Below are 26,811 nucleotides of genomic sequence, written 5' to 3' on the forward strand. Positions count from 1 at the left end.
CAAAGCCTTTGACTGTGTGGATCACAATAAACTGTGGAAAATTCTTCAAGAGATGGGAATACCAGACCACCTGACCTGTCTCTTGAGAAATCTGTATGCAGGTCAGGAAGCAGCAGTTAGAACTGGACATGGAACAACAGACTGGTTCCAAATAGGAAAAGGAGTATGTCAAGGCTGTATATTGTCACCCTGCTTATTTAACTTCTATGCAGAGTACATCATGAGAAATGCTGGACTAGAAGAAACACAAGCTGAATTAAGATTGCTGGGAGAAATATCAATAACCTCAGATATGCAGATGACACCACCCTTATGGCAGAAAGTGAAGAGAAACTAAAAAGTCTCTTGATGAAAGTGAAAGTGGAGAGTGAAAAAGTTGGCCTAAAGCTCAACATTCAGAAAACGAAGATCATGGCATCCGGTCCCATCACTTCATGGGAAATAGATGGGGAAACAGTGGAAACAGTGTCAGACTTTATTTTTGGGGGCTCCAAAATCACCGCAGATGGTGACTGCAGCTATGAAATTAAAAGACGCTTACTCCTTGGAAGAAAAGTTATGACCAACCTAGATAGTATATTCAAAAGCAGAGATATTACTTTGCCAACTAAGGTCCGTCTAGTCAAGGCTATGGTTTTTCCTGTGGTCATGTATGGATGTGAGAGTTGGACTGTGAAGAAGGCTGAGCGCCGAAGAATTGATGCTTTTGCACTGTGGTGTTGGAGAAGACTCTTGAGAGTCCCTTGGACTGCAAGGAGATCCAACCAGTCCATTCTGATGGAGATCAGCCCTGGGATTTCTTTGGAAGGAATGATGCTAAAGCTGAAACTCCAGTACTTTGGCCACCTCATGCGAAGAGTTGACTCATTGCAAAAGACTCTGATGCTGGGAGGGATTGGGGGCAGGAGGAGAAGGGGACGACAGAGGATGAGATGGCTGGATGGCATCACTGACTCAATGGACATGAGTCTGAGTGAACTCAGGGAGTTGGTGATGGACAGGGAGGCCTGGCGTGCTGCGATTCATGGGGTCTCAAAGAGTCGGACACGACTGAGCGACTGAACTGAACTAACTGAACTGATGCTGCTATCATGATTTTTCTTCACTGGAAGCCTCCTAAGCATTTTTAAAGGAACTGCTATTAACAATATATTCTTTGATACCAAGGCATTCATTTTTCCATTTTCAGTTACCACTTAAATGCTGATGATTCCCAAAACTATAGCTTTACTGTAGATCTTGCATGAGCTACAATTCTTTATTGATACCTTTATAGATCTTCAAACTACACCCATTTAAAAAATCAACTCATTTTCTGTCCCTTTCAAGTCACCTTCCAAGCATGTATTTCCTTCTCTAATTGTTAGTATCATCTTTGTCCATTAATTACTCAAGATAGAAATCTAGGACACTCCTCTTTTTTTTTTTTGCTCATTTTTATCAATTCAATTAGCAAATTTGCCAGTTAGTTCTGCTAAATCTCACTCAAAACCACCCATGTTTATTGATCCCAACTGCTCATTATCTCTCATTCTTTTTATTTCCATTTTCATCAGACAAGGTCCCTCAAACTCTAGGTTCCTTCTTCTTCTAACACATTGTTCAGAACTATTGTCTAAAAACTCTGCCTTTTATTTCTCCATTCAGACACCTCCTACAATGCCCTCAGTGACTGTTAGGGATAAATCCAAAGTCCTTCACAATCTGGCTGCCACCTCTCCTTCACCTCTCACCTTCCCCCATTTCTTTAATGCATTCTATCTTAAGCCACATAAGATTGATAAGCTCACAGCCTATACCTGTGTATATACTCTTGTCTCTGCCTAGGACACCCTGCTGTCTCATTTCCACACATCTGGCACTCATCATTTAACATCCAACTCTTAATCTACATCTTCTACAACACTTTCCTGGGACCCAGGGAGACTTAGATTTTCACATAGTTCAGTAGATGGGATATCTTTATTCGTCTTACATATCTTTTTCATCCGTCTGTCTTTGAAGCCTATATTCTGGGTTGTCTCAGATTCCTGGTACCTGGGGCATTCAATCATGAAAGTTGCTCAGTCATGTCTGACTCTTTACCAACTGAGCTATCAGGGAAGCCCACAATCAATCATAGCAGTGCTCAGTAAATGACTGTGAGGATGTAGGGCTGTGGCAACAGGCATATTCAAGTCAGAAGAAGCTTCTACAAGTGTCTTTAAGTCCACAAATAAGGGCATTTCCATCCTACATACCTGCTTATCAGTAAGCTGAAACTGTCTTATTGATAAGATAGTACACGTGTGTGTGTGTGTGTGTGTGTGTCTGGAAAACACTTTCATGCAATTGTGTGCTAGTACATATTTTACAACAGGGTTCATGGAGAAAAGGGCCTTGCTTATAACATTTGCCAATTTCTGTGGTGTAAATACTCCCATCATGGCTGATGTCAAACTGTTATTGGAATATCACTGACTACACAGTAGGATGAGATCACAATTAGTTCTCAAAAGCCAGTATGAACTGGCTCTAACATGTGTTGGAGTACTCCTTTCATAAGTCATAAAGAAAACATCTATTGAAAACTGGAAAGCCATGTTTGGAAATTCATGTATCCTGGGCATATCTTGAGCTGTACTTTGTAAAATGTTTCATGTATAGAGACCACTTCCTTTTTATTTAGCATATGGACAGATTTCAAGAATTGAAAGAGTTGGCAGGTATAGGTAGTTGAACACAGGAGGTGAACTGAGAGATGATCACAGGTGTTGAAAAGATAGTGCTACACGGACAGAGACAGGAAGTAGGTGGGGAAGCTGGATGAGATGAGGGTGTCCCTTTGCTTGAGGATCTATCCTACTTGAAGAGCTAAGGATAAGGTATCAAAGAGAAAATCAGAAACTGTGCCCAGAAACAGAAAATCACCTACAGAAGTCAGAGAAGAAGTCACACCACAGAGTCATCTCTGGAGGGTAAATGTAGTGATAAAAATCAAAGGGTCAAACATTGAGCTTTTTGAAGATTTGGAAGAAGACACACCAATACAAAACATGCAGTCAGGTAAATAAGAAAAATTAAAAACACCAAGGAATATCCTGAAGGAGAATGATGAAAGTGGATGAAATGGCCAAATGCTCCATCGAAGCACAGAGAACAAAGAATGAGGAAAGGCTACTGGATTTCAGGCAGCAGGATGGGCCACAAGACAACCTGTGGAATGACTGCCCCATAGAAGAGTCAATGTTCCTTTCTTATAGCTACAAAAGCAGCATAAGAGTTGAGGCTCCTTTCCACATAAAACTTGGTTCAGATCTAAGGAAATCAGGGAAAAGGAATGATACAATGAATGAACAAAGCCCAAACATGCCATGAACAGAGTGAGTGAATTACAGCTGCAGCCTGAGAGGCTTGGCGTGATGTAAAATGGAAATTCTGGCGTGGCTTTTTGGTCTTTCTGGGACCAGGGGTAGTGGCTGGTTCCAACAGGGAAGGGACACATCCAGAACCATGAAATGGATGGCTGCCCGGAATGAGCCATCCCATGGCAGAGGGATGAGTCTGGCAGAAAGCTTTAGGGAGGGTGGCAATTTGGCATCAGGATCTCTGCTGAAACAAGGTAACTCAGAAATGAGAGAAAAAATTAAATATCAACAGAAAAGCTGAACCATACAGGAAAATACAAACTGCAGGGCAACACATGTGCCTGACTGGACCCAAGTCTGAACACCAGCTCTGCCCAGCTGTGACATGGGCACACCTGCTCCTCCTCCAGACACAGGTTTCCTGGAGATGTGGCCTTGGCTGGGTGCAGGCAGATGTCTTGATTGGGCTTGGGCTGACCTCTTGGAGTGTGCACAAGGTTGCTCTTGCCTCATGATGGCCGCCTAGGAAACTGATCTGCCTCTGGTCCAACCCAGCTCACGTGGATAACCTCCTTTGTCTCCTTTTCTTCCTCCCAACAAAATCCCTCCCAGTGAATGATTTTTCCTGTCCTGTTAGCTAGCCTGACTTTTTCTACAGATCACGACTCCAACACACTTCAACATGTCTCCTGTCTTTGCAAAGACACTTGAGGAAGAATGTTTACCTGCTCAGAGGTCTGCAGGGCCCAAGGACCTGTCAGTGATCTCATGGCCACTGACTGCAAGGCCACTATCAGCCAGATGAGAACACCATATGGGTGCTCAGGAAGTAGCTTCCCAATAAAATGCAATAAAAAAAAAAAGCTGGGTCATTATGAGTTAGAGCTGAGAAATGCTGTATGATTTTAGAGACTAGAAGACTTCAAAGAGGAGGGAAGCTCAGAGCTGGGCCTGGGGTTTGAGGGTATCAACAAGAGCAAAGACACAAAGCAAGTCTAAGTCAATAGAGTGATGGATGTTCATTTGGTGAAAGACAAGCAGCACCTGCAAATTCCATCATTCACAGAGAGAAGGAACAGTAGAGGACAGTGAGGGTGTCACCCCCTGTCTCTCCTTTCTAAAAGGCCTGTGGGAAGAGTTTGTTCCAATAAACAAGATGGAACTGTGAAGGCCTCTGCTTTCTTGGAGAAAAGAAGAGATGAGGAGGGCACATCCAGATACAGGGACCTGCTTTCCACGCCACCACTGCTCATACCTCGTCTTTCCTTTTTTCTGTCTCTTCCTCTTGGGTTAGGGCAGCATGTGCCCAAAGACATTACTGCCCAGAACAATCCCTACTGTGGACACACTGAAGGGTTCAAGAACTCTCCCAAGGAGAAGGGGTAGGTGAGGAAATGCTTCCCAAAGGGTACTGTGCATGACAGCACCTGGGGAGTCTCATTCAAATGCAGATTCTGATTCCTTAGGTCTGTGTGGGACTTGAGATCATCATCTCTTCCAAGATTCCAGCTTCCAAAGAGATCCCTGTGAGGTTGGGGTTGGCATATACACACTATTATGTATAAAACAGACAACTAATGAGAACTTACTGCATAGCATAGGGAACTCTACTCAGTGCTCCGTGGTGACCTACATGGGAAGGAAAACCAAAAAAACAGAGGGGATATGTGTACACGTATGGCTGATTCACATCGCGGTGTAGCAGAAATCAACACAACATTGTAAAGCAACTATACTCCAATAAAAATTTTAAAAAGAATAAGCAAGACTGGAAGATCTGGAATAACAAGAAAGGGGGCTGGGATGTGAGTCCCATCCGTTCAAGGAAAGCCCCACAAGGAATTGAAGGTTGATTTTTCAGGCAACAAGACCTTTAGGAGTTGACTTGATAGACGGAGCGGTGGGAATACTATGAGGTGTTAAGATAGTTTGGAGAGGGGGAAGATAGTACAGAGGCAAGGAATAAGGTGGGCAGTGTAATACATAAAAGAGAACCCTTGCAATAAAGCCAAAAGGCAAGGATTCTATTCCTACTTCACAGCCTATTTTAGCTATTTGGGTTTAATTTCTCCCTCTTGAAAAATGGGTATTGCTACTAGACTATATTAAGTCCTCCTGTTACTGCTGCTGCTAAGTCGCTTCAGTCATGTCCAACTCTGTGCGACCCCATAGACGGCAGCCCACCAGGCTCCCCTGGCCCTGGGATTCTCCAGGCAAGAACACTGGAGTGGGTTGCCATTTCCTTCTCCAATGCATGAAAGTGAAAAGTGAAAGTGAAGTTGCTCTGTCGTGCCTGACTCTTAGCAGCCCCATGGACTGCAGCCTACCAGGCTCCTTCATCCATGGGATTTTCCAGGCAAGAGTACTGGAGTGGGCTGCCATTGCCTTCTCCGATATTAAGTCCTAAATATGCACTAAAATGTTAGTTTGGAATTCTGCTTATTGCAATTAGTGTGAGCTAGAGAGGATAAACAGTCAATTCAGCAGTGGCATCAACGGAATACAGAGGAAGTAAAGGCATGAAACATTTTCAGAAAGTTGAAATGACAGGGTTTAATAAAATTCTATATAAGGAGACATAAGGCAGAGAAGAATGAAACTGGTTTTGAGTTAATCCTGGGATACAATGACTTTGGTTCTCTCAAAAGACAGAAGTCATGGGATTTGGTGTAGGAGAAATATGATGAGTACAGATTAAGTAATATTGAGTAAACACTGAAAATGAATCATTATGGGTGGGTCTGGAGCAGGGCACTCACACAACCCGGAGAGTAAATGTGTCCTGAAATTCTGCGTCCTGGACATTCCACTCACTTCAAAGCAGCCCCAGCTCCCATCTGAGGGAGGACATACCGAAAGGCTGAAAGGGAGGAGGAGCAGAAAAGAAGGGGCTGTAAAGTTGGGATGGCCCTTACCTTGGACCAGTCTCCCACAGTCCAGTGTGGAGGACAGTCTGTCCTGGCACAGGACTTACGGGATGAGGCCTTGGGTCCTTGGCACAGTTCCTCGGAGAGATTCAAGAAGCTGCCATCCGTTAAGAGCTGCCGACAGGTGACCCTGCGATTCTGCGTCCCCCCTCCGCAGGTCCTGGAACACTGGGAGGACACAAGGAAGTGAGTCCACGGGCTCAGCCCTCTTCGGTTTAGTGAAACACAGGGTTCTTATGATCATAAGCCTGGCAGCCATACCTGCTGCCACTCTTCAATATGCCAGCTAGGAGGGCAGTCAAACTGGTTGCATGCTTGTAAGGCATGGGGTTTCTCATCTCTGCATTCCTCAGGTGGGGAGGGGGACTCCCCAGGGTGCAGGCAGTACACTTCTCGAGTCTGGATGCCAACACCACAGGTAGCTGAGCAGGGTCCCCAAGAGCCCATGTGCCACCTGTACCAAAACAACAAGTAGGCAAAATTCACTGTTCAGTGGACTCAGTGGGACATCCAGAGCATGGACAACTGCACGCTGCTCTCTGGACTTCCACCCTCCACCCTCCATATCCACAGCATCAATAAATGCAATTAGAGTGGAGAAATACAATGTTTAAAGGCAAGACATGTCAGAAAAGTGCTTAAAGATTTCACCTGTCTAGGAAAGTCTGGAGTGAAAGAAAAGCAGATTTCTCTCCATCCTAGCCTACCACCATACATCATTAATAAAATCTTGGTTTTGTTTTGAATAGAGCCCCAAAGCAAGGATGATTTATACAAGGTGTCAAAAGAAATTTTAAATGCTTAAAAGCACACTTCAGGAAATTTTTAGGGCACCTGGATTCATTATTTGGAATATCCCTAAGAAAATTCTTTTATGTTAGGATTGGATTTACAGCACATATATATACATGTGATTCCTTTCCAATAAGATCTCGGAAAAATCAGGTTTTCTCATGAAACATCTGCAAAAATGAAAAACCAGGGCAGTTGCTTTGGGTATATATTTCCAAGTTGCCTTCAAAAATGATTCTCTCAAGTCACACTTTCGCCAGAAGTAGAGAGAGCCTGGCTTCTACAGCCATATGACCGCTGGACCGTATCATTTGAAAAAGGCTCTGCCCATCTGATGGGTGAAAAACTGTATATAATGATTATTTTAAAACTTGTAGATATTTAATTATTAGTAACCATGAATCTTACCCCAGCTGTAAAATATTTTTCTAAGCTCCTGGCTTATCAAAAAGACAAACTTTAATAAGAATATAGAGAATTTAATAATATATTTGAAAATTTTGATGAAATAGATAAGGTATTAGGCAACTACAAAAAGTTCTTTTGAAGAAAAGGACTAGATTGTGCTAATTTTGTGATTAAGTTCCTAAAAGTTTCGAAGAAACAAATGAATTCTTATGTTACTTAAAATGTTCCAAGGTAAAAAAGAGGATTAAAATGTAAAGAAAACATTTGATTATAATCTGTGATTATATAGTCTTAATTTTAAAAAGAGAGAAAGAGAAATTCTAAGTAACAAGCATATTAATCAAAGGGTTAAAATAATACACAGTATGAACATTCATTTGGAAGGACTGATGTTGAAGCTGAGGCTCCAATACTTTGATCACTTGATGTGAAGAGTCTACTCATTGGAAAAGACCCTGATGCTGGGAAAGATTGAAGGCAAAGAAGAGGGTGACAGAGGATGAAATGGTTAGATAGTATCACCAACTCAATGGACATGAATTTGAGCAATCTCCAGGAGATAGTGAAGGTCAAGGGAGCCTGGTGTGCTGCAGTCTATGGGATTGCAAAGCGTCAGACACGATTTAGTGACTGAACAACCACAGCAACACACACTGTGAACTGAACATTTGTATCCTTCTCCAAACTCCAAAGATTCCAAGAATACTTATATTATTTTCCAAGTTGTTCTTATATTTTAATTTCTTCTGTAATGAATTCATCTTTCATTTGGCAAATCTGTGAACTATCTTCATTAGCATTAGATTGTTTTCATATGCTTTGGAATGTCATTTTGCAGGATCAACAGGAAGTTTTCTCTCCCTCCACCTCCTTTAATCCTTTTCTCTGTCTCTTAACCCTTTCCGTCTACAGTTTGGTTTGCTTCCACCGAGCCCTCTGGGGTACCCAGGCTAGAACCAGGTCCATGTGGATAACGTGGCATAGAAGCACTATGAAGACACTGACACCCCAACCACTGAGCCAACAGGTAAGCCAGGCCTGGAGCTGCTCCTAGGGCTCTATTGTTTCTGTCCTTTATCTTCACAGGTGAGGAGCTTCAGCTAAACAAAGGCTTCTGGTTGTGGTCAGCAGCAGCTTTTCTTCACAAAGAAGTAAAGAATATGGGTCCTTTTCCATGAATTAAAAGAAAGATGCTCAGTCCCTGTTACCCAGAGGATCTGAACTCTCACTAACCCCAAATGCTATGGGGCTAAAGACCAGAAGAACCATAGGTCCAGTTCCACTCACCACTTCCCTCTTCTATTCCTTTCCCAGCCTATGTAGTTATTTTCACCGTTTCCTGGGTGTGATGTTTCCCTTTTTTATACTGTAGCTATCACTGATCTGTATTTGGAGCAGAATGTGAAATTAAAACATGATCTGAATTGGAAGTATATTCGCTAACCTATTAATTAGGCTACTAATATATAAAGTTCCGGTAGATTTAGGGGTGAGGAAAATCACCAATAGTAGATACTCAGACGACAATCAGACCACACAGCTAAAAATTAGAAGGCTTTTGTTGCACTATTACAACAACTCAGCTTAACTATGTAATTTATTAGGAGCCACTTTGGGATGGTCAGTCTTTCAAGAAAGTATATAACTACAAGAATTGATTGGTGACATAAGGGACTGGAAGGGGAACCATTCTTATTCAAGAAACAGGTAACAATTTCTTATTAAGAGACAATGAACACAGCATTTTTTGTTTTAATTCAAGACCTGGGTAACAAGTTAGTACAGAAACATTTTACTCTTGGCTTTTGTCTCCCCACCTCCCTGTCTAGCCATGTTGAGTCCTGTCACAGAAGAAGAAGGCTCTTCTTGGACTAGTGGAACCATTATGTAACCCTGTCCATTTCTCTCTCCTGGAAAAAGCAAACTCCATAAATAGCAGACACTCAGCAGTTAAAGGACAGACCAAAGGGAGTAACCCCAGAAGAGCAAATAAACATACAACGCCCCACCTTTGAGAGTTCAGGCTAATACATCAAACACATTTGCCTCTGGGTAAATAAAGATCTCCTGACTGTCCAACCCAATCTCACTGGTAAGTTTCACCCTGGGGTGATATTTTACTGCTATTGCCCTTGGAGTCAGTAAATATTTGTATGGAAAGTATTGTGCAACACCCTGTTCCTGTTATTCCTACACCACTGGTTTCTAGAACCTAAAACATTTTTGTAAACTTACCTTTATTTTGGCATCAACCCTTTGTCTCTGCTGGGTTTTTTCCAAAATAACTCTCAACCTTCAAAAACTTTATTAAACTTGCAACTTTGAAATGAGGAATAGTATTTCTCTTCGCATAAAAACAGACCCTTAATTTTGCGAAGTGGCCAAGATATATTGTGTGCTGTATTATTCCCAGCTTGAAAGCTCTGTGGGCAAGACTGCTGAGGCAGATTATGTGCAAGATCCCTGGCCAAGGCTGAGTGATGAGGAACCTGCTCGTGGGCTAGTGCATGAATAAACCAGCTTGCTCCCTTCAGTAGCATAAAGGGACAGTTTCTAGATCTGAAGTCGGATCTTGCCCCAATTTGGTGAGCAAAGGAAGGATGGCACTGCAAACCAAGCTCAGCCCTGCCTTGGCCTCCTAGGCAGGTCAAGCAGAGGCTGGTAGTCTTATAACTAAAACAAACCCTGAGCATTTCAAAGGACTGATGAGTAGACATGAGGATAATTGCAAAAATACTAGGCAGAGTACTGCAGATGTGAGTGAGAAACGCAACCTGAAGCATGGCTCAACAATGAAAGACTAGAGCTGAAAAGGACCTTGGTGATGATAAAGTCTAACACCTTTCATCAACATTCAGATGAAGAAACTGGGCCCTAAGAGCCAAGGAACATGTCTGAAGTGTCCTGATCGAGGCAGAATTGGCCTCTACTCCATGCTCCATATCCATTCCCACTTCTCTCTGCACTGTTAAGACACATCCCTATCATGTGTCCAAGGTTAGGATCCCATCTCACACTGTTGACTTCATATACCAGGGAGCAGAGAGCCGCTGATCACTTTTATGGGAGAGTACCAGCTCATTTCATGGATAAGGGCTCCAGGCAGAGGGCCAAGACCCAGAGACATGAATGAGCAGGAGCATGGGTCAAAGTGAATAATCCAGTGTGGCTGCTGGGCAAGTTCAGGTTCCTCTGAGTGTGTGTGAGTGAGCATGTGTGTGTGTGTGTGTGTGCGTGTGCACATGGGCTGTGATAAGGTGAGAGAAGTGATGACAGGGAATGTGGTTCAAGAACCTAAAACCAGGGTCACCAAGGACTTTATCTGCTCTCGTGGGTTGAACTGTTTTCTTCAAAATGAAGCTGAAGTCCTAACCACGAAAACTCATAAATGTGAACTTATTTGGAAATAGCATCTTTGCAGATGATAGACTTAGGCTGAGGTCATCAGATGTTGGACTCTAATTCAATAGGAGCAGTGACCTTATAAAAGGGGAAATTTCAATGCAGAGACCTACAGAAGGAAGATGCTATGAAAACACACAGGGGATTTCCCTGGTGGTCCAGGAGTTTGGCTAAGACTCCGCACTCCCAATGCAGAGGGCCCGGGTTCCATCCCTGGTCAAGGAGCTAGATCCCACATGCCACAACTAAGAACTGGTACAGCCAAATAAATAACTAAATATTATAAAAAGAAAACTCACAGGGAATGCCATCCACAAGCTGCTGCTGCTGCTGCTAAGTCGCATCAGTCGTGTCCGACTCTGTGTGACCCCATAGATGGCAGCCAGCCAGGCTCCTCCGTCCCTGGGATTCTCCAGGCAAGAACACTGGAGTGGGTTGCCATTTCCTTCTCCAGTGCGTGAAAGTGAAAAGTGAGAGTGAAGTTGCTCAGTCACATCCAACTCTTCGTGACCCCAGGGACTGTAGCCTACCAGGCTCCTCCGTCCATGTCCATGGGATTTTCCAGGCAAGAGTACCAGAGTGGGTTGCCATTGCCTTCTCCCATCCACAAGCTAAGGACGCTCAAGCTACCAGAAGTTAGGAGAGGTGCACAGAACAGGTTTTCCCTCAGAACTGTCAGAAGGAACCAACCTTGATTAAGGGTTTCTAGACTCCCCATATGTGAGACAGTGAACTTCTGTTGTTTAAGCCACTCAGCTTATAGAACTTTGTTATGGAAGCCCAAGGGAACTCATACATATGGCAAAGTAAAGACTGTGGCTTTTCCACAGGGAAAAGGAAGTCACTGGAGGGTTTTTTGTGGGAGTTCACACGGCCATTCTCCAATTTAGAATACAGTTTCACAGTCATAGGTGGACATATGGATCACAGCAGGAAACACTAGAGGCAGGACTCAAATTTTATGATAAATGGTCGGGGACATATCTAATTTGGACTCAATTCAAGGATGCTTTCAGGTTCACATGCAGGCGGGCTTTAAATGGGCGACACTCAGATGAATTATGGCAGGCTAGCTATTTCGGTTAAGGTAATTAATTAAAAATTTATAATTGATTTCAATATCTCTACCTTTGTTCTCCCCATCTCAGGGTTTGAGCAGTCTCTTTTAAGTGTACTTTTTTTTTTTTTTGGCCATGCAGTGCAGCATATTGGGAATCTTGGTTCCCCAACCAGGGATCAAACACACATCCCCTGCATTGGCAGCTCAGAGTCTTAATCATTGGACCACCAGGGAAGTCCCTAAATGTAAATTTGATTTATCAAATGCTCCAATGGCTTCCCAACAACTCTCAGGATCAAGTCCAAATGCCTGCAATGGTCCTACTATGTCTGGTCTTGTCTCCGGTCTGGTCTCTCATCTCCGGGCTTCCTTTCTGTCTAGTTTCTTGAACACACCAATTTCTTCCTTTCCTTGGGACCTCTGTATATAGTGTTCCTTCTGCCTAGAACACACCTTCCTCTATGCTTCCCCTGGCCAATTTTCACTCCTCTTTTACATATCAGCTTACATAGAACCCTCAGGGAGGCCTCCTCTGAATGCCTGCACCCAATCCTCAGTCCAAACCAATCTACATTAGGTCCTTATGCAACTCTTGTTCTTGAGACTTTTTCTGTTTCTTTATAGCATGTATGATAATTTAAGTAATATATTTATTTATGTTTGTTTAACTCTTCCTCCTACCCCATGCCAAGACTCAAGTTGAAGGAACCAGATTAAAAACCTTGTAGAGCATGATTCCAATTTCTTGGGACAACAGGTTGAGATATTAAACTATGCTTCTCACCTCCTGCATTTCCCCTTGTCCTTCACCCTGGTCAGACGGGTAGTTTCCATCTCACAGAGCCTCACCCGAGGGATGTGGTGGGGGTCGGGGGAGGAGAACAGAAACTAGCTTCTCCAAAAATATCTAAATCATTGCTTCTGATATTAGATTAACACAAAACTGAGAAACCTAAGATGAGTAATTTGGATTCTTAAGGTTTTTAGTTCTTAACATGAGTGCTATTTCCCCTGAGATAAAGGGGATGTTCCAAATGGACGGAATCTCAGCATCATTTCCCATATACTTGATGTTCTTGGAGCCCTCCGGATAGACTTGCTGATAAAGTGAGCATCCTGACTCCCAGTTAGATCAAACCTTCTAATACTCCTACTGTGTTGTGTCTTCTGCCATTTTCTACTAGTATTCTGGTGCAGATGACTCTGGAATTCAGTAGACCTGGGGGTGGAAGTGGGAGGTCTAGGGAAGATTTCCCTATGCTGTTTCTGGGCCTTACTCACCAAAGTAACTGTGTAGGTCTTTACTGACTTGTCTCAGTTGAGTATAGTACAATGGCTCTAACGTAAGTCAAGAAGTTCCCTGGGGACTTCCCTAGTGGTCCAGTGGTTAAGAATCCTCCTTGCAATGCAGGGGATGCAGGTTTGATCCCTGGTCAGAGAACTAAGATTCCACATGCCTCAAGCAACTAAGCTCACACAGCAACCACTGGGGCCTTGCACCACAACTAAAGAGTCCATGTGCCACAGTGAAAGATCCCAAGTGCCCCAACAAAGACCCTACACAACCAAATAAAGATATATATATATATAGATATATATATTTAAAGAAGGAGTTTCCCTTATTTCCTTAGCTGACAATCTAAGTCAGAAATATAGTAATGGATATAAAATGCTATGCCTGGTTCCCTGTAGATGTGGTCTCCCTAAGGATGAAGCTGGCCTCCTTCAAGACTGAGCAGGTTAGAGACCAAGACCCACAAAGAAAGGACCCATCTGCAGGACAGAGAAACATGGATCTCCAGGATGCCCTCACTCACTGGATCCTCACCACCAGCACCCTGAGACCACCAAGACAGGACTTTCTTCCTCACAGCCGACACATCTCATGGAATCAAAATCAGAAAGATCAAGAAACTTCCAGAAGCACAAATTATTTCCTGAATAACCATAAAAATCTATCTTTACTCCTGGATGTAACAGACATAATAAATGTCCTCAATTGCTTATGATCCCAGACATAATTAAACTTACCTTTAGTGAATGCAGGTACCTAATTAAATGGGTGATATAATTACTAAGAGGCAGAAAGAGAATCTGGCAATGAGGAAGAGAGGAGGTGACTGGGAATGAGCTTTCAATTTTGGCTTTAAATATATCACAGAAGAGGGGTCAAGATTATACAGGTAAAGGATAGAAAAGAGAAAAAACTGGGGGCTGGATTTTGGAATGTCTTGTGAGAAACTAGTGATGCTGAGTTATAATCCTCTGGAGCTAACAATAGCCAGGGACAGAGAAATATGAGGAAAATCTATGCTTCCTTCTGATAAAAATCCCCAGCATCTTATAAGGACTTAAGAGAGGAAGCAGATTAATTTTTAAGGTCAACCTTTCAGGCCAAGGAGACCAAAAATAAGCCAACATTGCCCACTCTTTGGGGACTCTTAACAGTACACCCCACAATCTGAGCTCTCTGGCAGGTCAGTGGGAAGGGTGAGAACACACGGGTGTGATTTCTAGGTAACAAGGAGGACATCACTCAGTTAGTCCACAAATATGGACTGAGCATCTTCTGTGTACCTGTGCTAACTTGACCTCAGAGCCTGTGTTCCCTGATGTGGCTTCAGGCAAAGAAGTACCCCTGAAGGGACAGACATGAGACAACAAAACTGCTGAGCTCATGGTGTTGCCAGCAGCAGCCAGTTCACATTCACTCATGTATGACACAAAAGGCCGGGTAAAGGGGATTTCTGCTTAACCTGACAGTATTCTGTATCTTAGTGAGAATCTGGGTGGCACATAGCTTGAACAGAGAAGGGAAAACTCTGATCTCCGTGGGTGACTCCCCCTCAGCCTCAATACACACGCATGATTCTCTGCGGGGAGCAGAAGACCGCACATACCTGGGTGGGCAGGGCTCTGTGTTACAAGCCTGGCTCATCGCTGGAGGGCGGTGGACCATATCACACAAGGTGTCATTGACCGTCTGCTGGGTCTGCAGGTGTAAGCACACTGCAATGGCTTCTTGATGGCCTGGAGGTTGGAAAGAGAAAAAAAAAATACGCAAACGACTTAGAATGACTCATTGTGGGGAAAAAAGAAAACAGGGTCTTTGAACCCCTCATTCTTAAGCCACTGCCCTTTTGACTGTATTGCTTGCCTGCAGGATGCATTTCAGGGTCCACATGGAGCAAATGACTGTGCCTTTCCCAAAGTCTCCCAGGCTCTATTATTTCCTCAGTTGCTTTGTAAACTCCCAAATGGTCACTTTGAGACATCAAGGACCACCCCTGAGACCCCATCCATCGCCACACTGATCTACATTTCAAACACACTCAAGGCCAGGAATTCCTGCAAATGAATCATCCGCATGTTCCTTCCAAACATTTACAATAATTTCCCTAAGAGGAATTTCATATCAGCTCCTAAAGAATAACACTTTCTCACATGAGTGGAATCAAACAGTATTTGTCCGCACCTAATGTATATTGGACTGAAAGGAGATCAAACCAGTCAGTCCTAGAGGAAATAAACCCTGAACATTCATTGGAAGGACTGATGTTGAAGCTGAAGCTCCAATACTTTGGCCACCTGATGTGAAGAGCCAACTCATTAGAAAAGACCCTGATGCTGGGAAAGATTGAAGGCAGGAGGAGGAGACAACAGAGGACAAGATGGTTGGATGGCATCACTGACTCAATGGACATGAGTTTGAGCAAGCTCCAGGAGATGGTGAAGGACAGGGAAGCCTGGTGTGCTGCAGTCCATGGGGTTGCAGAGTCAGACATGACAGAGGGACTGAACAACAAATGTATATTGGGATGCACTTTTAAGGTTAACTTATAGCATGGTCAAATTCATAGAGTCAGAGGGTACTTTGGTAGATGCCAGGGGCAAGATGCGGGCGAGTAAGTGTTACATGGGGACAGAATTTCAGTTTGTGCTCAGTCATGTCTGACTCTGTGAATCCATGGACTGTAACCTGCCAGGCTCCTCTGTCCACAGGATTTCCCAGGCAAGAATACTGAAGTGGGTTGCCATTTCCTCCTCCAAGGGATCTTACTGACCCAGGGATCGAACCCTTATCTCCTACATCTCCTGTATTAGCAGGCAGATTCTTTACCACTAATGCCACCTGGGAAGCCCTTTTGTTCCCAAAAGGTTCCAAAATGCAATACAGCCAACCAGCTTCCCTGTTCAAATACAAACTTTCACAGGCACATTTTTCCTTTGAGGCTAGACAGGTCTGTCTGACTCCAAGGCCCAGTCTCAACCATTATTTTGTTTGTTGAGACAAATTAAAAAAAAAGAAAAAAAGATTATTGGGAAATCAGAACTGAGCAAAATATAAATTAAATTTTGACAGAAAAAATCAAATAAAAATTGTAATAGCAATCAACTATGCTATTTGAAATATGCAAATGTATTCAGTTTCATGCAAGAATGTGTGTTCCACATTGTGGTTCTTTTTCCAAATGCCATGTTTCGATTCAACCATTTTACAATATTTCGCAGAGTACAGTATGGACCAAAAGTATATGTAAAATGTATATTCGAGATGTTGAGTTCTTTTCCTTAAATTTTCTTTGCTTTCTTCAGTTGTAATCTTATGCTCCTGGGCATAGTAGGATGCAGTCTTAAATCTCCATGCATCTTCCAATGAATTTTTTTTTAATAAACACTAACCTGAAACATGAAAAGACACTGCTACAACATTATAACTCAGGTTCCTCCCTACAAATGTTGAACTCAGTGATTTTACAGGGACACAGATGTTCATTTTCTAGCAAGTTTCATTTCTTTTTAATCTGAGAAAAATGCAGTTATCTTTCACATATATTCTAATTTATAACCAGAATTATTTACAAAATACACTTGGAGACTATTTTGGAACATGAGTGGGTGGATCTGAAAGCACCAAAGTTACCTCATTTTAACCATTTTCATGGAATTTCACAATAGTTGTGACAAATTAAACCAAGTTTACTCAAAAGAATATAAAAGTTTAATGAGAGATTTAGGATACTTATTGAGGTGGAATGTATTTTCCAAAGATGGCCATGAGACTATCTATCTCCCATCCCTCACACTGAACCTATGACATGACTTCACCACTTTTCACTTCAAGAGGTTTGAGCAAACCTTTATCCTCAAAAGAAAAAAGTTATAAAGATAAGTTTACTTCATCTCATTTTTAACAAAATTTGGACAGTAATCACAAATATGCACTTAGAAGATATAAGATAAATCAAGTGTTGAAATTTCAATTCAATTTCTCTAATAAATCCTTTGGTAGCACGAGGCAACATTCTTCACTTCACAGTTGACTTCTGCAATGTCATAATACAAAGGTTATTTTATTTTTTGGCAAAAAATATCTAAAGCCTACATCAAGAAATGAATTCATAATTAAAGGGTAAAAACACAGACGCTAAGAGGGGAAGCAGAGCCAATAAATGAGCTAATACATTCTCTTTTGTTGGTTTAAGGTTAGTTCAAGTTGGGTTTCTTGCAAATAACTCTTGACTAATTCAACATGCCAAGGAACATATCACACACACATACACATACACATACACACACACACACACACACACACAGAGTAAGAAATACTCAGAACAACAACAACAACAAAATCTACAGTCAGAACCTTTAAGGTGTTACCCAGTACTTAATATAATAAATTACTTTTTAAAAGTTGGAAAATGATTTGAATAAGAAAATTATTTGATATAATAACCAAATGGCCTTGGCTCTCAGAAACAGATGCAATATGCTTTTTTAAGCAGAGGAACATTAACAAAAATTGATCCTACATAAGTCTATAAAGAAAACTGTATTAAATTCCATAACCTAGAAATCATATAGGCAATATTCCTTGACCATAATAGAGTTCATCAATAAATGAAAAATAAATAATTAAACCCCCCAATCTGAACATCAGAACTTAAAAATAATCATTCCTGATAAGTGGCACTAGTCGTAAAGAATCCATCTGCCAATGCAGGAGGTGCAAGAGAGCTGGGTTCACGCCTGGGTGGGAAAGTGCACCTGGAGAAGGAAAGGGCAACCTGCTCCAGTATTCCTCCCTGGAGAACCCCATGGACAGAGAAGACTGGTGGGCTGCAGTCCATGGGGCCACAAAGAATCAGACATGACTGAGTGACTGAGAATACACACACAAAACTCCTAGCTTAAAAACAGTAATTGGTAAATATTATTTGACAAGAAAAAGGAGCAGAGGAGGGCTTAAAGCAACTGGATATTAGATGAACAATGCTTGATGACACTATTAATATTATCATGAAATGGATGACTTTTCCCAAGAAAATCTAAATTATGAAACTCACTTTAAAATTCAGTTCAGTTCAGTTCAGTCACTCAGTCATGTCCAACTCTTCGTGACCCCATGGACCACAGCATTCCAGGCCTCCTGGTCCATCACCAATTCCCAGAGTCTGCTCAAACTCATATTCATTGAGTCGGTGATGCCATCCAACCATCTCATCTTCTGTCGTCCCCTTCTCCTTCTGCCTTCAACCTTTCCCAGAATCAGGGTCTTTTCAAATAAATCAGATCTCCACATCAGGTGGCCAAAGTATTGGAGTCTCAGCTTTAACATCAGTCCTTCCAATGAATATTCAGGACTGACCTCCTTTAGGATGGACTGGTTGGATCTCCTTGCAGTCCAAGGGACTCTCAAGAGCCTTCGCCAACACCACATTTCAAAAGCATCAATTCTTTGGCACTCGGCTTTCTTTATAGTCCAACCCTCACATCCATACATGACTACTGGAAAAACCAGAGCCTTGATGAGATGAAACTGTTGGCAAAGTAATGTCTCTGCTTTTTAATGCACTGTCTAGGTAGGTCATAACTTTTCTTCTAAGGAGTAAGCGTCTTTTAACTTCATGGCTGCAATCACCATCTGCAGTGATTTTGGAGCCCCCCAAAATAAAGTCAACAACTGTTTCCACTGTTTCCCCACCTATTTCCCATGAAGTGATGGGACCAGATGACATGATCTTCGTTTTCTGAATGTTGAGGTTTAAGCCAGCTTTTTCACTCTCCTTTTTCACTTTCATCAAGAGGCTCTTTAGGTCTTCTTCACTTTCTGCTATAAGGGTGGTGTCATCTGCATATCTGAGGTTATTGATATTTCTCCCAGCAATCTTGATTCCAGCTGTACCTCATCCCGCCCAGCATTTCTCATGACATACTCTGCATATAAGTTAAATAGGCAGGGTGGCAGTATACAGCCTTGATGTACTTCTTTCCCTGTTTGGAACCAGTCTGTTGTTCCATGTCCAGTTCTAACTGTTGCTTCCTGACCTGCATACAGGTTTCTCAAGTGGCAGATCAGGTAGTCTGGTATTCCCATCTCTTTCAGAATTTTCAACAGTTTATTGTGATCTACACAGTCAAAGGATTTGGCATAGTCAATAAAGAAGAAATAGATGTTTTTCTGGAACTCTCTTGCTTTTTTGATGATCCAGCAGATACTGGCAATTTGATCACTGGTTCCTCTGCCTTTTCTAAAACCAGCTTGAACATCTGGAAGTTCACAGTTCACATATTGCTGCAGCCTGGCTTGGAGAATTTTCAGCATTACTTTACTAGCATGTGAGATGAGTGCAACTGTGCAGTAGCTTGAGCATTCTTTGGCATTGTCTTTCTTAGGGATTGGAATGAAAACTGACCTTTTCCAGTCCTGTGGCCACTGCTGAGTTTTCCAAATTTGCTGACATATTGAGTGCAGCACTTTCACAGCATCATCTTTCAGGATTTGAAATAGCTCAACTGGAATTCCATCACTTTTACTAGTTTTATTTGTAGTGATGCTTCCTAAGGCCCACTTGACTTCACATTCCAGGATGTCTGGCTCTAGGTGAATGATCAGACCATCGTGATTATCTGGGTCGTGAAGATCTTTTTTGTACAGTTCTGTGTATTCTTGCCATCTCTTTTTAATATCTTCTGCTTCTGTTAGGTCCATACCATTTCTGTCCCTTATTGAGCCCATCTTTGCATGAAATATTCCCTTGGTATCTGTAATTTTCTTAAAGAGATCTCTAGTCTTTCCCATTCTATTGTTTTCCTCTATTTCTTTGCACTGATCACTGAGGAAGGCTTTCTTATCTCTCCTTGCCATTCTTTGGAATTCTGCATTCAAATGGGTATCTCTTTCTTTTTCTCCTTTGCTTTTCATTTCTCTTCTTTTCACAACTATTCGTAAGGCCTCCTCAGACAGCCTTTTTGCTATTTTGCATTTCTTTTTCTTTGGGATGGTCTAGATCTCTGTCTCCTGTACAATGTCATGAACCTCTGCCCATAGTTCATCAGGCACTCTATCACATCTAGTCCCTTAAATCTATTTCTTACTTCCACTGTATGTGGCTCACAGCACTGGAGAGGCAAGCGGCTGAGAGGAGATACTCTACATCCAAGGTCAGTAGCAGTGGCCCTGAGGAGATACCCCATGTGCAAGGTAAGGAGCAGTGGCTACACTTTGCTGGAGCAGCCGTGAAGAGACACCCCACATCCAAAGTAAGAGAAACCCCAGTACGACAGGTGCTGAGAGAGGGAATCAGAGGCTAGACAGACTGAAACCACAATCAGAGAAAACCAATCTAATCACATGGGACATAATCTTGTCTAACTCAATGAAACTAAGCCATGCCATGTAGGGCCATCCAAGACAGACAGGTCTTGGTGGAGAGTTCTGACAAAATGTGGTCCACTGGAGAAGGGAATGGCAAACCACTTCAGTATATTTACCTTGAGAACCCCATGAACAGTATGAAAAGGCAAAAAGATAGGACATTGAAAGATAAACTCCCCAGGCCGGAAGGTGCCCAATATGCTATTAGAGATCAGTGGAGAAATAACTCCAGGAAGAATGAAGAGACGGAGTCAAAGCAAAAACAATACCCAGTTGCGGGTGTGACTGGTGATGGAAGCAAGGTCTGATGCTGTAAAGAGCAATATTGCAGAGGAACCTGGAATGTTAGGTCCATGAATGAAGGCAAACAAGAGATGGCAAGAGTGTACATTGACATTTTAGGAATCAGCGAACTAAAATGGACTGGAATGGGTGAATTTAACTCAGATGACCATTATATCTACTACTGTGGACAAGAATCCCTTAGAAGGAATGGAATAGCCATCATAGTCAACAGAAGATTCCGAAATGCAGTACTTGGATGCAGTCTCAAAAATGACAGAATGATCTCTGTTCATTTCCAAGGCAAATCATTCAATATCATGGTAATCCAAGTCTATGCCCCGACCAGTAATGCTGAAGAAGCTGAAGTGGATTGGTTCTATGAAGACCTATAAGACCTTTTAGAACTAACTCCCCAAAATGATGTCCTTTTCATTATAGGGGACTGGAATGCAAAAGTAGGAAGTCAAGAAACACCTGGAGTAACAGGCAAATTTGGCCTTGGAGTACAGAATGAAGCAGGGCAAAGGCTAATAAGAGTTTTGCAAAGAGAATGCACTGGTCATAGCAAACACTGTCTTCCAACAACACAAGAGAAGACTCTACACATAGATATCACCAGATGGCCAACACCAAAATCAGACTGATTATATTCTTTGCAGCCAAAAATGGAGAAGCTCTATACAGTCAGCAAAAACAAGATGGGGAACTGACTGTGGCTCAGATCATGAACTCCTTATTGCCAAATTCAGATTTAAATTGAAGAAAGTAGGGAAAACTGCTAGACCATTCAGGTATGGCCTAAATCACTTTAAAATTAAGAGTTTGTATATGACAGTAAGTGCGGAGGGGACTTGAAAATGATCTTACAGATCCTGCAACAATTCCCCTCCCAATCCTGTCCCTAAAGGGAAAAATAAGAACTGAATTTATATAGTTGTAGAAACAAATTCTTCCAGACTTTTTAAAGAGATGTCATCTATGATAGGAACTATTTAAGATTATTGAAATGTATGCAACCTAGATGTCCATCAGCAGATGAATGGATAAGAAAGCTGTGGTACATATACACAATGGAGTATTACTCAGCCATTAAAAAGAATACATTTGAATCAGTTCTAATGAGGTGGATGAAACTGGAGCCGATTATACACAGTGAAGTAAGCCAGAAAGAAAAACACCAATACAGTATACTAACACATATATATGGAATTTAGAAAGATGGTAACGATAACCCTGTATGTGAGACAGCAAAAGAGACACAGATGTATAGAACGGTCTTTTGGACTCTGTGGGAGAGGGGATAGGGTGGGATCATTTGGGAGAATGGCATTGAAACATGTATAATATAAGAAACGAATTGCCAGTCTAGGTTTGATGCAGGGTGCAGGATGCTTGGGGCTGGTGCACTGGGATGACCTGGAGGGATGGTGTAGGGGGGGAGGTGGGAGGGAGGTTCAGGATTGAGAACACGTGTACACCCGTGGCGGATTCATGTTGATGTGTGGCAAAACCAATACAATATTGTAAAGTAATAATAATAATAATAAATTTTAAAAAAGAAATGTAAGGAAAACTCTAATTCATTAAAAAAAACTAGTATAAACCTGATGACAAAAATCTATAAAAGCAAAAAGAGCAGATCTACTTAATATAGTGTTACATGACAGATAGTTTACATGACAGATACAAGCCTAGGGCCATACTGAAAAGGATAGTTAGTTATGTTTTCCTCTCTGCTGATTAACCAGTATGATAGAATAAATACTACTATATACTCCCAGGTAATGAAAAAAAGGAGAAGCATTATATCGTATGGACCTAGAGGAATGCCATTTTGGTGTTAAAAGTTTTATAGTACTCCAAATAGGTGAGTTCTTTTTAGGGGCCAGTTGAGGAGACAGCTGGTAAAAATTAAGGATTGTTAAAAGCCATTTGGCCTCATGAAGGGCATCATAAACATCAGTGGAGCCTGAGAGGAAGTGATCAATTATATTAAGAGTAGCTGAAAGAAACTCCAGCTCAAGGCCTGTTAAGATTTGAAGGGATTTGAAGAGGACAAAATGGTGACTGCTAATGTACCATGTCGGAAACACATCTCCATGGGGAGTATGCCCAAATGAGCCCATGGTGGGCCAATTCAGCTTTCAGACCCCCTTCCCATTTGCAGGAAGGCATCCTTGTACTCCACCATGCTCAGTGGAGGCTACCAACTTGCATCAGTATCATTCATATCTAAATGCAAAATCCTTAGTTAAATATGGGGTTAGCCAAAAAGTTCATTTGAGGTTTTTTCCATAACATTTTACAGAAAAATCGGAATGAACCTTTGGCCTACCCAATAGTAGCACACTGTAGTCAAGAGTATAATAAAAAAAAATACTACATTATGACTTCAAATCTTGGGCATTCACGAATCAAATCATTCACACACAAATATTCACACACGCTCAACCAGAACAGATAGGAACTTCCTATGATCCAGCAGATAAACCTACTGGCCCAGCCAGCATCTCTAACTAGTTAAGATTGAATTCCATAGTAGGCTTTAGATTTCACTCCTTTCCATCACAGGAAGTTTGTTGACACTTTGCCTTTCCCTTTCATTCTGGAACTTTCTCATTGCCTTTTTAAAAAGAAAATTATTGACTTGGCTGTGCTGGGTCTTTGCAAGATCTTCAGTTGCAGCATGCAGGAACTAGTTCCCTGACCAGGGCTCCCTGCACTGGAAGTGTGGAGTCTTAGCCACTGGACCACCAGGGAAGTCCCCTCTCATTGCCTTTTAAATGCACCTGGACTCTCTGTCATGAAGTGACAGCACACACACAGCCCTCCCCTAACAAACCAAGCCTTCTCGCCATCTTCCTCTCTGTGGGCTCCCTGACATCTCTTGTTATCCCTTTTAATCCTTTTTTTACAATACAACTGGACTAACCCTTCTGAAATAAACATTTGATCATTAATTTCCATTTTAATGACTTGGACGGTTTCTCATTGTTCTTAGGATAAAGACCCAAATGAACATGGCCCGTAAGACCTTCACTGTCTGGCCCCTGATTTCCTTTACAGCATCATCTCACATTGAACCCCATCTTTCTCAGTACACTAGCTGTGCCCAACTTCTTCAGCTCCTGGAATCTCCCATGTGCCCTCTTGCCACCTAGCGCCCTTCCACATGATCCTTTTCCTGCTGGAAATTCTCTTTGTACCACTGTCTCAAACTTTTGCTTAATTAATATCTCATCTTTCAGACTTAAAAGTTAAAATGTAATTGTTCTTAGGGAATCTTTCCCTGATCTCCCAAGTTAGGTCAAATTCCTCCTATTATGTACTTTCATGGCATCATATGCTTCTTTTTAAAATTTGTTTCTAGTTATTTTTTGGTCACACCACACGGCATGTGGGATCTTAGTTCCTTGACCAGTGATCGAACCTCTGCCCCCTGTGATGGAAGTGCAGATTCTTAACCACTGGACTGCCAGGCAAGTCCCAACCATATATACTTTTTTGTAGCTGCAATAACCAGCTGTAAGTTTAAACATATGTGTGTGTGATTATGCGATGAACACATTTCCCCCTTTAGATCTGAGTTGCAGAGGTGGGAACTATTTGTCTGTATTATTAGGTCAGCACCTTGCACAAAAAAACACACAATAAATATTTGTAGGATGTTGTTTTCAAATGAAACAATAAGAGATTCCTGCTACTGTCAAGACCAAGGCAAAGTTGGCATCATCTACCTTATTTACTATTGTTCTTGCAATTTTGGGCAATGCAATAAGAGATAAAACCTAAACATGATAAACAACTATTGAAAGAGAAAATCATCATTAACTGCAGATGATGATTTACTTGAGGAATTCAAAGAATACACTTGGCACAGTTAGATGCATTAAGGGGTTCAGCAATTTAGTCCATTTTCTTTTAAAAGGAAAAAACAATATTCTAAGATGAATAACTTCTTATATTATAAACTATATTATAAACTTATATTATAAACTCTTCTATTATCCCACCAACATTTATAACACACATGTGTCAGGCACAGTGATTAAACACTTCTCCAACATAATCTTGCTTAAGAATCATATTTAATCCTTTCATTAATCCTAATAATGTAGGTGTGGCTCTTCTCATTTTACAAAAATAAACCTCTGCAAATTTAAACAACTAGCCAAAGGGAGGGGCAGAACTATGGTTCAAAATGAGGCCAAAGTTCATGTCTATGCTACTAGCCGGTGATTTTAGAAAACACTAAGGGAGAGATGAAAGGTCATAAATGCAACAAATAACATAAGACACAAGAGAAAATGTCAGTGAGGAATGTTTATCGTGTGCATGTGTGTATGTTCAGTCATCGTATCCGACTCTTTGCGACCCCATGGACTATAGCCTTCCAGGCTCCTCTGTCCATGGGAATCTCCAGGCAAGATTACTGGAGTGGGTTGCCATTTCCCCTCCAGGGGATCTTCCCCACCAAGGGATCGAACCTGCATCTCTTATGTCTCCTGCACTGCGGGTGGATTCTTTACCACTAGTGCCACCTGGGAAGCCCATGTTGATAGTGTATAAATTACAAAACCTTATCAGTGGGTATTTGAAAGGTAAGCATAACTTTCAGGATGTACATACACACATAACATAATGCTGTATACCATATACTTCCATACACTCTAGAGACTGGAAATTGAGTATGTCAGCATTCTTTGTACTTTGGGGAATTGAGAAAGAATTGTTGCCACTCCAGTATGAAAGCAGACTTGTAAAAGATTCTTAAACATCAATGATTACAACAAATTGATCTACTTTTATTTCCTGTATGTTGTAAAGGCAAGTTAAGACTATACAAATATACAATATCAGGATGGGAATCAGAGGTTTATCTTTTTTAAAATTTATCACTTGCCTATCTTATTTTTCTACCAGAAACAGGAATGCTGAATAAATAACTGCATGCCTGTGGAAATTTTATTTTCCTGTGGTTTCCAGTCATTGCAGACTTAACCTCCCTGTTATTCAGGATGAGGGTTAAAATCCACATTCAAAACCACACATAAGTGGGCTTGCAGAGGCTGAGCCTCTAAAACCACATTAAAATGGATTACAGAGAGGCAAGTGTCACTGCCTGTAAGTAATGCAGTAGGGACAGTAAAGCCAACATAACTGAGAGCTGTGCTCCCTCAGGACAAGGACCGTGCCTTCATTCTATATCATGGTACTGAGCCTGGAACCGAGTGGAGAGCATAGAGTCTAGCACAGAGCAGGTGTTCAGTTTCCTGCATTTAGAGGATTATATAACCCTCCAAGCATTCCAAGTATTCAACAAAATTGAGTTACACATTTAAAATGAAATTTTAAGCTTGAACTCAAGAAATTAAAAACATTAAGAAAATTTAAGCCTGAACCCAAGAAATTAAACCATTGCTTTTTGCAAAGTGAAGAATCTTACTATAAGCACTTACAGTTCAACCCTTCAATAAAGAAGTCGTCCAGTCTCTATTTTGGACTGTGTGATACACTCTGACTCTCAGCTTCCCTAGCCATACCATTTGGGTTCATGGGCATGCAAGGTTCATCTAATGATGTTATCCTGAATTACACAACACAGGATAGCCTCACAAGGCTAAATTCTGTTTAACTGAGAGTTGAAAGATTAGCAAGCTGAGCCCTGTTAAAATTTGCAAAATGTGTTCCAGTTATACAAGAGGATGTCAGAAACAAATGGACACCGTGTGAGTACTGAAATGCACTTCTAACATGTGCAAGGCCTTTCTCTCCTCACAGCTGGCCGAAGGCCCACAGTGCCAAAAAGGATAAATTGAACTGGTCAAGTTTCACGAAACTTGTATGCCTTAAACAGATGCAGAGATCATTTTACTATTCCTAACTGTATATCCAAGGGAAATGAAGATGTATATCCACACAATGTGTACA

General features: G+C 41.6%; 1 protein-coding gene across 1 annotated transcript in view; it reads right to left on the reverse strand.

Moving 5' to 3' along the window:
* ADAMTSL3 (ADAMTS like 3) overlaps positions 1-26,811 on the reverse strand; it is a 309,610-nt gene that overhangs the window by 100,211 nt on the left and 182,588 nt on the right. Inside the window, exons 16-18 of the mRNA XM_068990959.1 lie at positions 14,837-14,966; positions 6,536-6,728; positions 6,263-6,442 (exon numbers count right to left, since the gene is read on the reverse strand). Of these exons, the coding sequence (XP_068847060.1) occupies positions 6,263-6,442; positions 6,536-6,728; positions 14,837-14,966 (503 nt within the window). The remainder of the gene's footprint in view (positions 1-6,262; positions 6,443-6,535; positions 6,729-14,836; positions 14,967-26,811) is intronic.

This window comes from Capricornis sumatraensis, chromosome 19 (assembly GCF_032405125.1).
Source record: "Capricornis sumatraensis isolate serow.1 chromosome 19, serow.2, whole genome shotgun sequence".
Taxonomy (NCBI): Eukaryota; Metazoa; Chordata; class Mammalia; order Artiodactyla; family Bovidae; genus Capricornis; species Capricornis sumatraensis.